The sequence below is a fragment of the Stenella coeruleoalba genome (genome assembly GCF_951394435.1).
Source record: "Stenella coeruleoalba genome assembly, chromosome: 15".
In the NCBI taxonomy this organism is placed as follows: Eukaryota; Metazoa; Chordata; class Mammalia; order Artiodactyla; family Delphinidae; genus Stenella; species Stenella coeruleoalba.
Genome location: NC_137161.1, coordinates 13,607,691 through 13,623,657, shown reverse-complemented (window position 1 = coordinate 13,623,657; position 15,967 = coordinate 13,607,691). Strand labels below are relative to the sequence as shown.

General features: G+C 48.1%; 1 protein-coding gene across 23 annotated transcripts in view; it reads right to left on the bottom strand.

Annotated features, from left to right (window-relative positions):
• Nucleotides 1-15,967, bottom strand: part of ZMYND8 (zinc finger MYND-type containing 8) — a 159,566-nt gene that overhangs the window by 113,097 nt on the left and 30,502 nt on the right. For 4 of the 23 annotated variants that reach the window (XM_079945630.1, XM_079945626.1, XM_079945641.1 and 1 more), the window contains exons 1-2: nucleotides 9,508-10,374; nucleotides 3,818-3,888 (exon numbers count right to left, since the gene is read on the bottom strand). In XM_079945630.1, the coding sequence (XP_079801756.1) occupies nucleotides 3,818-3,888; nucleotides 9,508-9,827 (391 nt within the window). In that variant the 5' untranslated portion in view covers nucleotides 9,828-10,374. The other 19 variants (XM_079945633.1, XM_079945646.1, XM_079945640.1 and 16 more) reach the window with 17 other exon arrangements.

Below are 15,967 nucleotides of genomic sequence, written 5' to 3'. Positions count from 1 at the left end.
CATGCCCTCTTCCTGGAGGCTGGAAGCAGGGAAAGAAGCAGAACTTGGTGAGTAGGGTTTCCACCTGATAGGCTTATCAACACGAGCTCATCCCTACTCAACTGATTCTAATCGTGGCTAACATTTCTGAGCACTCGCCATGTCCCAGCACTGTTCTGGGTGCTTTGCACATGTGAGCAAGTTTAATCTCAACCATAATCCTCCATTTTTATCATCTCCATGTACAAGGGGAAACTGCACCACAAATACAGCTAGGCAGAGGGCAGGCAGAATGCAAACCCAGGGAGTCTGACTCCAGAAGCCAGGTTTTCTTTTTTTTTTTTTTTTCGGTACACGGGCCTCTCACTGTTGCGGCCTCTCCCGTTGCGGAGCACAGGCTCCAGACACGCAGGCTCAGCGGCCGTGGCCCATGGGCCCAGCTGCTCCGCGGCATGTGGGATCACCTCAGCAGCAATGAGCACATCCAGTACCCAGATCTTGGTTTCTAAGGCCATTCTCCAATAACAACCAGGGGCCTCGGGGAAAATATACAAGATGAGCCTAGAGCATCCTGCAGTGCCAGAAATTAAGAAAGTGTTCAATCAATCAGTCAACCGACAATGACGTCAAAGGGACACAGGAGCCGACTGAAAGTGCTCCCAGTGGCCAAAGCTAGAACCATTTGAGCAACAAAATAAGTAATACAAAACCCAAAGTATGAAACAGTTGAGTCCTTGCTGATATAAATAAATGGTTGAACAAATAAATGGGAGAAACAAGACAAATCTCCCATATAGAACAACATGAAATAATTTATGTACATACTCTGGCCTTCGGAAGCTGGAGCATGGCTTCCCACACTTCGTAAGTGTGGGCCGGGCACCGTGACTTCCTTCCAAAGAGGAAGGGGAGAAACCTGACAAACGCTCCCTTGGCCAAGTGATCAAGGTCAACACCACCAGTGATAAATCATGTTCATAATATATACCCTTGATATGATGTGATGGAAACGGCCCTTTAAGGTCTTCCTCTCAAAAACCCGTAATTCCGGCCTACTCGAATCCAACCATGAGAAAAACATCAGAACATAAACATCAGAAAAACATAAACCCCAAATGAGGGTCATCCTACAAAATACCTGAGCAGTTTTCCTCCAAACTAGGAAGGCCATGGAAAACAAGGGAAGTCTAACAAACTGGCACAGCCACGAGGATTCTAAGGAGACACACAGCTAAATGTCATGTGGGCTCCTGGGTGGGGTGCTGGAAGGGAAAAGGGATCTTAGTGGAAAAACTACGGAAACCTGAACAAAGCATCCACTTTAGTTGGTAGTAACACACCGATTCATTAACTGTGACAAATGGACCAGACCAATGTATGGTGTTAACACAGGGCAAAAACTGTAACTCTGTGTGTGTGTGTGTGTGTAACTATGTGTGTGTGCGTCGGGGGGGGGGGGGTATGGGAACACTCTGCACTAGCTTCACAACTTACCTGGAAATCTAAATCTAAAACTGCTCTCAAATTAGAAGTTTATTTTTAAAAACATAACAGAAAACGATGGAATGGCTCCTGTGGACAGGGTGGCCACTGAAGGCCTCCCTCAGGAGCTGACGTCTGAGAAGAAGCTGAGACGAGAACCAGACAGCAGGACCCAGGGCGGCGTTCCCGGCAAAGGGCCCCCAGGAGAGGACGGAGGGGAGGGAGGCTGGGGAGCTCAAGTGGGGTCAGGTGCACAGAGTGTCTGTCACAAGGTAAACAAAAGTGAAGGAAGCTGAAGGGGTCAGGCCAAGGCAGGTTGGTCACCGTCACTTCAGACTGGAGCCTGAGGGCGCTGGAAGGTCAGTGGAGGGACTCAGCAAGATGAGATGTACCTGATGGGAGTGTTTTTCCAAGATCGCCCTGCCTGCTGTCGGGAGAGGATGCGGTGGGGCGGATAAGGGATTATGATGACCCCAGAGTGGTCACACCTCGGACGGCCCAGACACAGAAGGTGAAGGGCTAGGAGCACCTGGGGGTCTGAAAGAAGACAAGAAGCGGGGTCTCCACGCTCAAGGGGAAGAGAAGAGGGGTCTCCACACGCAGAGAAAAGGGCCTGAGCTGAACAGGCCTCCTGCTCTGGCTGACGGTCCCCGATTCTGACCCTTTTGGAGAAGTCTCCACAACGGGGCTCCAGGGCCTTCCAGGCACCGAGGGCTCAGGAAAGAAGCACCTCCTTGGAGTCCGAGCCTCGGTTCAGTTCGAGCCCATCCTGCACTTTCTACCTGGGAGACATTACCACTCGGAGCCTCGGTTTCCTCAACGGCAAAATGGGAACACCACCTCCCATCTCTTGCCAGGTAAGAAAAGGCTCCTGGACCCTACAAGCACAGCCTTCATAAATCCCAGAGCAAGTATTACCTTTACAAGAGTAAGCCCAAGGTGGAAGGAATCTTAGAATCTCATCTGACAGCCCATTTTACAGATAAGAAAACAGGGGCAGAACCAGAACATGGCCAAGTGAGCAGCAGAGCAAGGACCACGAGCCCGGCTCCCAGCTCTCGTTCTCTGGGCTCCCTTCTCCACACTCAATTCTGACCCCAAAGTGGGGGGACTGAGACAGCCTTCCCCATCAGCAACTGTCTCCAAACACCTCTTTTCAGACTCCCCTGTGGCTCTCCTCACCATCAGAGGTGCTGCGGGCCCAGCCTGGGCAGGGGGGTGGGGGTGGGGGTCTGGTGAAGGGGAGCAGCCCTCCGACTGCCCCCCCCCGCACCCCAGGCACCGACCACCCACCCGGACAGCCTGGCCTGTCCACCTGAGGGGCCTCCCCCCTCCTCTCTGAACCAGGCCCAGGCCCCCATCAGGCAAGTCAGGCAGCAACAACGGCCAGCCCCTGCTTCCCAGGTCACCACCATGCCACCACTCTCTGACCCTCGTCTTTGCCCACAGCGACACGCTGTCTTATCAAAATCCTCAAAAAGCTCTTGGGCTGGATTGGAGTCTTTCAAGGCCGAGTCTGTACTCACCCTGTGTCTAGTCCTTCCCGCCTCCCCCCGCAGACCCCAGCACAGGTACTAAGCGACTTGTTGAAAGAATACCACCGAGGTACAACAACTAAGTTTGGAGATGAGCATTTTCATCAACCAAAGAGGTGAGAAATGTTCCTGCAGCTCATTTCTAAAAGCACCCTGAAGGCAAAATGTGAATAACTGCTTCCTTGTGGGAAACCTCGCGAAATCTCACACAGACCAATCAGAAAGTACCAATGACTCAATTAGAAGATCCCTGAGGAGCTCTAACACAGGATTCTGAATAGAAGCACATACCATGTTTACTCTGATTTGCACAATTCTGTCCTACACGCAAACACTGGCCCCAGCATTCCACTTAATCTAACGTTTCCCTTTAATCTCTAACCAAGACCAACGTTTACCAAGGAAGTGGGTCACCTTCGTTCCACCTCTGCGTTTCCAAAGAGGCCTGTTACTGAAATCAGAAACCCAGCAGCGGCTGGAGACTCCAGTTGCTTCTAGAACATGCTTTATTTAAATTGATTCCCGAAAGTCACCCTGCAGAGAGCTAGCCAGCCGCCCTCCGTCATGACACTCACATGTAAAATTTACTGTCGGGACAATTTCCGACAGGTTGGAACACCGACACAGACACGCCAAGGGAAAGCAAATCAAAAGATTTCTGTATAAATGAGGTTCACTCATCAAAGGTGCCAACCTCTCAAAATCGGAGGAGTGTTAGAGCCTCATCTCGTAAGCCACACTTCACTGCACTGGAACAACAAGAAAAAGAAATTCCAATTTCCTCCTGTGCCCTGGATAGATAATCCGAGATTTTTACTTACCTTTGGAGCGAGTAGAGATATCCATGCCCTCCACCACCTCCTGTTCTGTTTTTATTTCCTCTTCAGCCAAGCTGAAACAGAGCAAATTACGTTCACGTTTAGGTAGACTGAGAATTTGCCCCATGGGGGCGGTTATTTAGAAGTTCTAACAACAAACCCACATTTTTCAGACAATCTTCCAAGGGTAGGGGGAAAGGAACCCACACCTTGATATCAAACAAAGTGTTAAGAGTCCTATAGGAGTGTTTTTAAACACTAGCTTGTTCTTGAAGTCAAATTACTATTCCAGTTGTCATGCTATTGGAAGATGCAAAAGGCTTTTTTAAGACACACAATTACCATCTACCCCCATGGACCAATGAAACCCCAGGCTTCAAGTAAATCAGTTTCTCATTGTTAACACCGGGCTCAGGTTGGAGGTGGTTTTCGGGGTACCTGGAGTTCAGATCTCTGAATTCTGCAAGGCAAAGAGTATTTTCCCAGACCTCCTGGCTAAATCTTACTATTTCCCGACGAGGCAGGAACATGAAAAAATATATAGGTTAAGCTACAAAGTAAAAAATATGCTCAGGCTAGAAGCAAAAGGCCTGGTCTCAAAACATTCAAACCAGCAGCACTTAGCCCAGGAATTAGGATTGGGGTCTCCACACTCCCAACCCCTGGGATACTTCCTCCCTGTAGCAGGCATGGCTTAGAGAAAGCATTCAGCACTCTTTTGAGCTGTGACTAATTACCCCCACCACAAAAGTGGAATGAGGAAGGATTATTTAAAAGACAGGATGAGAGTTGGGGGTTGGGATAAGAAGCAGGGAAAGCAGGGCCCTCCGCTGGGCCAGCCACCAGAATCTTCTCTCGCTCTCTCGGCTGGAACTCCCCGCTGAACAGGGTACAGGCCATTCCCTATCTTCCCCACGGACATACACACACCTCTCAGGCCAAGCCAGGAAAAGTTCTGCTTTTCTAAGTGCCAACAGTTTGAGGTGCTGGAACTTTCCAGGCATTAGGCTGACGACGAAGTGATAAGAACCTGAGCAATTATTCTAGATGCAATTCCATCGGACTGTGGTTCAACAAGAAGAAATGGGTGCATCTCCAACTGAGATGGCTGAAATCTTCCACCTGGAAGACTCAAAAACCAGGACAGGGGGGACGCTGCATAAGGCAGGAAGGATTAGAATGTCCCTTCTGTGTTTCGTGGTCTGGGACTGTGACTAGACAAAAGGTAAGTCCCAAAAGTCCTGGAACCTCAGGGTCAGATGGAGCTGCATTTAGGAGAATTCCGTATTTGATGGGACTAGATAGAAAGGAAGAGATGAGAGCTGACAATTAAGTTAGAAGAACTTAAAGGCCTCCAACTTCACTGGTCCCAGCAGAGAGAAGAAACAGAAAGGCAGTGTGCTTTTAAATCAGAATGTTAACACATTTAGGTCTCTGATATTGAACCCCGTTGACAATTTCATCCACACTGCCTTTGTAGAGAAAGCCTGGGACACAAATCACCAAAGAAACAACAGACATGTTGTCACAAATGGTTTTCATCAGAAGACATTGCTTCTGAAATTTAAACATGTCGCTAACGTGCACTAATACAACCGTGATTTGTGGCAGGTGATTTTAGCACTGATACTTTTTACTCCAACTTAAGAGGCAAACAAGCTCAACTCAGAAACACACCCTGCCTGCAACTTACCCAGACTGTCCAAATGGATACCGCTGATGGTTTTTTGCTTGGGGTGACTGGAAATAAATTTTAACAGAAAGCCCCATGCAGCCCCTTCAAAGAGGGGGAGATGGTCAGCTTCAAAAGAACAAACAGCAACCCTGACCTTTCCAGCAACTAGAATTCTGCTCCCCTCTCTAGCATGAAGTATGTGAAACCCTAAACTTCTTGAAACCTATCCCATATTTTGAGTGATGGAGAAAACGCTAATCTGGGATCCAACCAAAATGTTTGGTAGTGAAAAGAAACAATTATGCATTACAGACTCCCCCAAACCCACTTGAAGGATTTCTGCAGCGCTGAAAACATTCAAAGGTGTATAGATCATGGAGTTGGGCTGCATTCAAGAGAACAATTATTTGGCTTGTAACAGCCTAGAGGAGGCTGAATACTTCAGGCAGGAAAGCTGCTGAGAGGCTAAGAAAATGCAAACTAGCTATGGGGTGGCTATATGCTGCTGAGTTTAAGATAATTCTGGAGCAGAAAAGAAGGAAAAGAAAGTTAAGCTGTTTTATCTTTCCAAGTATTACAAAGCGGGCACCATAATCGCCTAACTTTAGCAATAGCACCACCAGGATTTAGCCAAGGATTTGAAGGACAACAATTTCAGAAAACCCATCTTTTTCACAGATCAGCAAGCCACCCTTTCAAAGGGAACCCATGCATGCACATGCATGCACACATACATACACACACACACACACACACACACACAATAACTTGTATTTGACTAAAGGAAATTGCAATGTCTATGCATCTAGAGGAAAAAAATTTTTTAAAACTTCATTTACAAAAGCAAAGACCAGAATGCAAAATTAGTCATTTTGAATAGCCACATCTAAAGGGACTTCCTTTTTTCTACACCACTGATCTCATTTTTTTTCTTTTCTGGTTTAGTGTTAAGTACTAGTATGTTATTAAGGGGAAAAAAAAAACTATGAATATTACATCAAAAGTGGTGGTGAGAAAAGATTTGTATACCTGTCTGAATGCCCCACAGATCTTGGTCAATTTAGGTTAAGAACTGTTCAGTCATTTGGAGGGAAAAAAAAAAAACAGTCAAATAATAATTGTTAAAAAGAAAAAGCAGCTGCGTCTGAAGAAAAGACTTTGAACTCTCCTCATTAACACATTAAAGTCTATTAGAAAATACACAGCATTTTTCCTTCCATATCTGCTAGCTTCCAGCAACCCCAATTATTTAAATCCAAAACAATGGAACAAGCAGCCCTTGTTTCAAACTGACATTACTTTTTTTTTTTTTTAAGGTCAGCTGGGGAGGCTGGGGCCCGCTAAAGGAAAGGATAAAATTAGCTAAAAAATCTCACCCCAACAGGACAATACACCATCTACTAGTTGTATACGTTGTATGTTCCCACCACCCGTCACCTCTTGCACTCACGGGTTCCCCTAAGTCACTTGCCCCTGGATTTCACAAACTGATACATTTCAGGCAATTAAAGAAGAAATAACAGGCACCCGCCTGCACATACAACCAAGACCATCCCATCGCGTCCCAGAAAGAAGAAAAGATTTCTCCCCCAATGCCTGAGCAAGAAAACCTCTGCTTACTTCTTCACCTGCATGCACTGGAAAAGAGCAATTAAAAGTTGCAGATGAACTGCACCTCCAGGATGTTTTAAGCCTTCTGATTTTTAATTCTGAAGACTCAAGGCTGGTCCGTAAATTCCCAGGAATCCCATCCCCTCAACACTTCCAGGAGAGAGAGAAAAGAGAAAACATCTAGTTTGGACACAAAACTGCCTGGAAACACAATGCCCAGATATTTCTTTTCCCCAAGTGCCCCTACTTGACTGTTAACCAAGAATATCTAACCCCTCTAGAATATATAACCAGCATGCACAAGAGTCTGGGTCTACAGCTGAGGATGATCACACAGCAATTCAAGAATCATGCAATCGTTCAAAAGGACTTTCCCTTCAGCTTTTTACTTTCATTCAAAATACCAAAGTGGTCCAGGCTGTAAGAAATATTTCATCCCCAAGACACAAACATCTTTCCTCTTCTAGATCACAAAATAGTGAACATTAAAATCAAAACACCATGCTGCCCTAAATCTGCAATTAATTTCTTTAAAAATTGGGGGGAGGGGAGGGAATGGTTAGCAGCTTTATATAAGCACTCACCTAAAACAGGCAGAGTCATCGGTAGCTAAGCTATTTATGCAGGATTCTTAAAATGGCGTCTGGCAACACTGCCTCATTCCTGTATTGAAGCTAAAATGGTAGCAGTTTGTTCAATAGCTGTAGCTCTTGCTTAAGCAGCCCTGCTAGTTTCAAAGCCACCTTCCTAAATATCAGAACTAGGAAAAGCTCAACCAAAGGACACCAACAACCCAACGTTTAGAAGCTGGAAAAAAAAAAAATCTGCAGTGACAGGGGGAGTTTGTTAAGTCACAGGTTCCTAAGGAAAACCCTTCCCTTTCAGATCCTGAGCCGTCAACGTGAGGCTCTAAAACGAGGCCCCCTTGCCCTCGAATTAGGTGGGTGGAAGGTGAGGAATTAGGCAGCCCTGTGGCATAAAGTGCAGACAGACAGGTGTCTGTGCAAACCACCAAACTGTTAAAAGGGTGCAGGCTGGGGGGGGGGGTAGGAAGCCCATTCCCCCTTTCTAGTAGATGAGAAACCAGCTCTGCATCCCTACCAAAGAGTAGCCAGGGAAAATGAAAAGTGCTTCCAGGGCAGCAGGCATCTGAAGGGCTGCACCCCAGCCTGAGGCCAAAGTCAAATAAAAAGGCTGTTTAATAAGCCTGAAAACGGCCACCAAACACCCAGCCAGTCCTAAGACAGTTAACCTCAAGGAAAGATAATCCGAGTCTGCAGAGAAGAAACAACAGGAAAACGTCGCCCTCAGCCAAGGCGCAGGATACTCACAAATTAGATTTTTGTCCACCCCCAACAGAGCCCTCAAAATTAACCATGGGTTTGGCAAAACCCGCTTTCACAGGCCAAGCTAAGAGCCTCATAGTGGATAATGTAATTTACTGTTACAGGTCTGCGCATGGCCTCAGAACTCTCCTGGTGCTGCGGGTGGAGAGTTTCAAGGTGACTGTGAGCTTCAGGAGAGAAAGGAGGGCAGAGTGCCCAAGGCTGCACCAGGGCAAGGACGGGCGTCTGGCTCCCGGCCGGCCGGTAGGTAGGTAATCTTGATGACGAGGGACAGGCTGGCAGCCCAGCTTGCTGCAGTGCTGAAATGGCTCCTGCCTGCTTGTTTATCAGTAAGCAGAGTGGGGTGGAGGGGGAAGGGCGTCCATAGCCTTAGCAACCTGAAGCCAAGGGTGAATCCTTCCTTGTTTCTGCCTTTGAGATCAAGAGCAGGGCTGCTACACAGATTCCCTTCCTCCTCCTCGGCTGTGCGGTGGCCAAGGCACTTTTGCACGTATCTTTCTTTTCAGGGTCAAACCAGAGGCAAAGCCAGACCTAGGGCTTCCCAGCTGAAAAATGTTTGTGGCCTCTGCCCAGGAGAGAGAAGGGGGGGAAAAGGAGGCAAAAGAAACAAAGAGATCACACACGTGAAGTGGCTGGACTTTGGAAAAAAAGAAAAACCTACCTTTGCCTTCAGGGTTTTCTGGGCTGCTGTCACCCCCTCCCCTTTTTGAAATGGTGACTCATCCCCCCCCCCTCCTATTTAAGACCTGAAGCCATTTCCCCACTGTTCTCCCGGGGAAAGAAAAGGGGGAATGTTTTGTTTAAAAGAAAAGGGGTAACAAGAAAGAAAGAAAGGAAAAGAAAAAAAAAAAAAGCTATTGTTTTCATCCCTAATTTATAATCCAGGAGGCCCCATTGTTTCTTTCCTTCTGACTCAAATCTTTGAGCTGTTAATTATAAAAGTAACTGGACTCAGCTCCAGAAGGCAAACCACGTTCCTGAGCAGCAATTAGAAAAACTCTGTAGAAAGTTTACTGAGTGATTATATATAATTAATTCCTAGTTACAGCCGGAACACTGACCATTTTCTGGCGCTAATAAAAGCAGTTCCTCCTGCTGCCCCACAGGAATGCCACTTAATTTCCCAAAGCAGAAAGTGAATCCATCCTGGAGGGGCTTCAAGGGAAAAAAAAAAAAAAAAAGGAGAGGAATCAAAAGCTCCAGTGTGTCTGCGTTTGTTCCTTGCAGCTGTGCATCCTCTTTGGGGGCTGAAGAGGCAGAAGGAAAAAGGAAAACAGCCCAATGTTCTGTTCCTCCCTCTGCAATTTACAAACATGGCAGAGAGAGGACCATCTACCTTGATGTAAAAAAAAGGGGGGGGGAGGGGAGATGCCCTAGGCATGGAACGTAGGGAGACGCTTCAGCTCCACGGATGTGCTTTTCCTAAAAGGAACAAAGATGGTAGAAATTTCCAGAAGGCCCGCTCTCGGTCCAGCCACTGCAATTGTCAATCTGTAACCTTTCCTCCAAGTCTATTGGTTCAAGAGCTGGAGAGAGAAACCCCATTGGGCTGCACCGTGAGCCTGCACTGCTGTCCCTAGCTAGTCCTGCTGCAATGCAGACATTTATTTTTTTTCCCCCTGAGTGAAACTGGAAAACAATGCTACCTTGAGAGCCATTAACTTTTACAGACTCATGTTTGGTGGTGCCCCCAGGACCACAGGCAAGTGGCTGGCTTGCTCCAGGGCTGAGAACTTGCTGGGGCTGCACATGTGAAAACAGATCTTGGCTTTGCAAACCTGTGGGAGCCATTTTAATGCAAGCTTTTGGAGGACAAATGCCTTGCCCTTAGGTTTCCTTCCAGCCCAACAAATGCACCATTATGCAAACACTGACAGCACCAAAGCAGGAGTCTTGTGATTAGATATTGCTTCCAAGGAGGCCACAAGAACCTCAATATGTAATTTCCATTTACAGCCAGGAGATAAGAACAAAGAAACAAAGCTAAGCCTCTGAACTTTCTTGTGTGGGGTAGTAGCAGGCAAGCAGCTCAGTTCTAAGTATGTTACATCATTAACGGCCTGTCCTTTTACTCTAAGAAGCTGGCCTGTCTTGCAAAGACTTCTCAGCTTAGAATTGGGTACATTCCTCATTATTAAATGAGCCCTTTTTCCAATTGGTTCTCAAAGGTGGGTTGCTGGACACCAGTTTAAAAGAAGAAAGATTATTGACTCCATCAAGTTGGCATAACACAGCAACCGAATATACTTCCAGCATTTACAGTCCTGCTGGATTGGTCTCCAGGCTGGAAATTTATGCAGTGAACTTCTAGGGAAATGCTGAAGCAAATGCTAAACAAGAAGCTACTTTTTTCACTCTGAAGTTCTAGCTGCAGCCTTAAGAGATCAGGAGAAATGTAAAAAGTGAGAAATAAATCAGAAGTAAAGGTAAGTGTGCACATACAGATGTGTGGGTCAGGCTTGGAAAAAGGCCGGGTCTGTTGTGTATGAGCCCTGAATCAAGACCAAGTTTGGTGGTGGGTGGGATTTTTACAGACATGTAAGTATCTTAAAACATAAGGACTCACACCACCACCCCCAGCTCCTCCCCACCCCCATGTTTAAGGCTCTGTGACTCTTAAGACCAAGCAGTTTCCTTACATTTCACAAGCAGATCACCTACCCAGAGTTTTCTATCTAATATCCAAACAATCCCAATTCAAGGTCTCCAGTCAAGTCACAATGAACTGAACGTTTCTTCCCTGAGGGTAAACAGGAAGTATAATCTTCAATCCTAGCCCTAGGTTATCAGGAAAAACAGTGGATTCAAACAGTCACCTAAAATCAAGACACTATGAAAAAGCCCTCCTTGGGTTCCTGCTCATAAAAAGCCCCCAACGGCTGGAGCCAAGACCCCCTGTTACAAACAGACCCCAAATGTTCGCCAAACTCTTTATACATGGTCACAGAAATGGATTGCTTTACTTACCCAACAAATGTTCAAGCAACCGTCTCATTTTTCCACAGTTAAGAAGAGAGAACAGGCTGGCAGATTTGGGACTTGATCAAAAAGGAAATTTTTTTAAACAGTTACACGGGATTATTAAAAACACACACACAACAACAACACAACCCAACCACTGAATATGGAATGCTGTCATGAGCCACAGACGTGATTTTATTTCCTCTGCACTCTATCACACAGGAGGACAGAGGATGACACAATGTAAAAAAAAAAGGGAAAGGAAAATGAAAACAAGGAGAAAAGATACATGAGTCCACTGAAAACCATGCAAGAGGAGAAAACTAAGGGATTCAAAAAAAGACTCCTCAGATTTATTGCAGGATGTTGTCCAACATCTCTCCCCCACACCCCCCCTACACTCCCCCCCCGCCCCCCATCCCCATCCCTACTCCAAAAACTTCCTCCAAAGCCTAGAAAACACTTTCAGAAACATTTGCTGGCTGCAGGCTGGCTTTGCAGAAGAACACTCTGTATCAATAGAAGTCAGGAAAAAAGGCTGAACAATGTAGTTTCAAGTGAAGAAACCCTGTAGGAAGAGAAAAGACCATGGGGAGTCACCACCACCCACCTAGGCCCCAGGAGCTAGGATCTGTCCTTAGCACTGCTCTGCTGAGGGCTTGGTTCTTTTGCAAACACACGTCCTCTCTGGTCAGAACTGAGTCCAGCCTTCCCAGCACCTCTTTGGAGAGGTGAACTTGCCTGCTTTGCTGTCTGCCATGAGCTCTCCTTGGAAGGGAGCCTGCTTGCTTACCTTCCATTTTCTTCCCCCAGCAGGCATGTGACACAAGAGAAGACAAGAGTGCAAGGGGGAGGGGGGGGGGAACTGCTCAGAGAAAGAGAGAGAGAGGGAGAGAAAAAGAGAGAGGAAGGAGGGGGGAGAAAAAAAAAAAAAGCTTCTTTTTTGGCAATACCAGGATCTAGCTTCACACTCTTCTAGAAACACCATGTCCTGGTGGAAGAAAAGGTGTGCCAGGCCCTTACCAGTTTGCAAAACCGAGCTCTGGCTAATGGCTACTTAGCCATGTGACCCAAGAAAGCAAAAAAAAAAAAAAAAAAAATCTCTCTAAACAGTTCCAAGTTAACCTAAGTGCTGTAGGGGTGACTGTGGCACAGACAGCCACAGAGAAATCACACTGCTCGCCCACAATGCGGATGTCTCAGAGGGAGGGGGAGAAAAGATGGTTAAAAAGTCGAGCTTACCTCTGTGGATGCATTGTTAACACTGTGTAATGTCAATACTTATAAAACATGGAGGACAGGCTCCTAGTTCTCACAGAAAAAGGGTTTGGCACTTCGGCTTGATGATCTGGCCGCCTAATAAAAGCTCATCCCCGATTGGCTGCCCCGGCAAATCGGAGTGTAAGGCGGCCCCGGATTGGCTGAAACACTTCCTGAGCGATTATCTTTGTGAGGCTCTGGTGAGCAAGAGCCATCCTGTGCATAGAAAAAGACAGGCTAAGCTAGGCCTTTTGCAGCAAGAAAAACTTACGAAAGGGGCCCGCAGTCGCCCTTCTCCCACACCCTGGCTAGATTTCGCGGCACGAGCAAACCAGTGCAGCCAGCCTGACCTGCTCCAGCAAAGACTGAGGCCCAGAGGCCACAGGCAAGAGAGTTTTGGGGGTGAGCTGCAAGGGCTCACCCTCATCTGCCCCCACGGAAACGGCCCTCTCGCTGGGAGGAAGGCTGGCTCTTTTCTAGAACAATCCAGCAGAATGTTCTCCCCACCACCCGCGGGGGGCGGGGAAGTGAAGCCAAAGAGCAGGGAGGCCCGGGAAAACAGCCCAGGGGGCAAGAGAAAGAAGCTGGAGCCAGGCCTCTGAGGCAAACCGGACGGGCCAGGCGAGCCCCCCAAGTCACTCCAGGGCAGCCCTGGCTTCCCAGAGGACAGAGCACTCGGGCTGAGAGGGGAGGAGGGGAACCCAGTGGTCAAGTTTGCATCGTCATTATCAAAATGCCTCCTGGACAAAGCAGACCAGACAGCCACTTGCCTGCCCCAGCCCAGACTCGAACCTGTCGTCACCCCACCACCCCCAGCCAGAGCTCAGAGGAAAGCAAAATGGGTTCCTGCCTCCCTGCCAGGATGCCAGGGGGCCCCCCTCCCCATCCTTACCCTAAGAAAAGCCAAAGGCGCTCCTAGCAGGCCACATGCCTAGCTCTACAAACTTCCCTTCCCCTCCCAGCCCCCTCCCCCAGCGCTGAGGCCTGCTAAACCTGTCAGTTAAACAAAAATCTGACTTCCGTATTAGTCTGCGATGGCTTCAGCTTCCTGCCTATTAACCCTCTCTCAGACTCTGGGCCTGGCTGGGAAAAACTAGGCCCTGAGAGCGCAGAAAAGGCCTGTGGAAAAATACCAGCGGCAGCTCTCCCGGCAGATGCAGAAAGAGAGAGAGAGAGAGAGAGAGAGAGAGAGCCGCTGTCTCTCGCCTTGGCTTCCCAAGGAGGCGTGTACCTTCTGAATCCAGGGCACAGGCAGTGCCTCTCGGGCTGAGAAGCCATTTAAATCCAGAGGGAGAAAGAAAGATGTCAAACTCAGCCAGGGAACAAGAACCCCCATTATTAGTCAGGCCTACACCCACTGCTTAGACCTTCCTGCCACACAACCAGCCCTGTAAGGATGTTCCTGGGAAACTGGGCCCTCGGTGGCAGAAAATCCCATGAGCTTTGTAAGGACTCTTGCTTAAATTTATTTCCACAGAGAACGGCTTCTTCGGGTCCCCAAAGGCAGGTGGAACAGCTATTTCACACACAGCTCTACCCCACCCCCATCTCTCTGGCACTGCTCCCCAGTAAAATATTAACTACTGTTGCAGAACTGCTTATAATTCCACCCATTTCAATAGTATTAGGAGGTCTTTGCCTGTTTCCTCCGTCAGGCTGCCTTGGTTGTGGGTCTGTAGCCTGAGAAAGAAAAAGCAAATCCAGAAGGATCTTAAAGCATCCGTGCTCACTTGCTGATGCTTTTTTTTTTTTTTTTAAAGACAAGGTGCTTAATTAGCAAGGTTTTTTTAAAAAACAGCAAGCGGGAACAACAGAAGCTAAATAAAACACCATTCTTTAGAGGCTGGAGAAAGCTTCCAGAGGTGACACGGCCATATGCCAGGAGGTAAAACTATGGCCCAATAAAGTCTCCCCTTCTCCTCCTAAAATTAGGACTCGTGGGCTTTCTCATCCCACACGGTTCGTTGCCACAAAGAAGCCACAAAGAAAACGGTGGAGCTGAGGCCCTGCTCACCCTGCCCACCCCCACGTGGACGACAGATGCCCACAGTGTGTACATAAATTCCTCCTGGCTGGGAACTTGTATCAAACAGGAGCAAGGCAGGAATGCAAGCACACTGTACCGCAGGGGCAGGGCCCAGGCTCTAGGAAAAGGCAGAGGATTCTGTAGCCGCTGTTGCTGAATTTTCGGCTGAGGAGGCCGGGACGCAGGGAGGGACACTCGGTGGCCTGACAGGGGTCCAGCATTCAGGACAACAGGCCTGGGCCTCACCAGAGGGAGGGGGCCTCCTCTTCCTGGGGGTGGAACCGTGTACGGGGAGACCAAACGGGGGACAGGAGGTCAGAGTTAATCAGACCGCGCTCTCCCTCCCGGCAGTGCGGGGCAGCGGCCCGGCACCACCATCCTATAAGGGATACTGTTTGTGTCTGTTGGTGCTGCTTTGGGGAGGACAAATAGCATGAGTTTGTGGCGGATCTCGTGTACAACTACCTGACCAAGCCCACGAGGAAATAAAATACGGCGCTGGTTGGCGTGTTGGATTTTAGCCCCAGATTAAAGCCGGTTGCATAAGCAACTGCAGCATCCTCCCCCTCCCTCTTCCCCTCCCCCTGATCACTTGATCACTTGAAATGTTTTCTGGGGCAAAGAGCAGGAAGCTGGCGGCTTATTCTGGCAGCTCTGCTCTGTTTGAGGAATGCTGTTGGCATTCGGGTAGGTCTGAGGTTATCTAGAAAACAGCAATTCGGCTGGGGACAGAGACAAAGGTATGGTGGCAGATGGAATCCTGGGAGGGACACGGATTGAAAAAGGCTGCCCAAGGCAGGCCTACTAAGGGCCAATCCTGGGTTTGATGGAATGTGGCTGATAAGCAGGGAATAAAGAAAACCAAATGCTGCTGGCCTCAATCTAGAGATTGCCCCTCTCGAACCCCCGCTGCACAGAGTAGTCCCAGCAGCTTCTGCGTGCCTGGCACTGGCTAAATCAGCACTTTACACAGACTGACTCCATGAGGTAGGGAGTATTGTTAGAGAGCTGGTACTGAGCCCAGAGAGGTGAAGTGAGCTGCCCGAGGTCACACAGCAAGCCAGTGCCGGAGGTCAGACTTCCAACCCAGCGACGACTCCACATCCCTAAACCCTGTACTTTTGCCTGCCTCTAAAGAAAGAAATGAGAAGCCCAACCCAGCAGAGCAGAAACAAGGCTGAAATCTACTAACGGCAACTGCATGAACTGTGTTTTCTTTTAGGAGTTGGACTCCTTCAGCAATGTTTTAAGTACTGAATGATGAACCTGGGAGA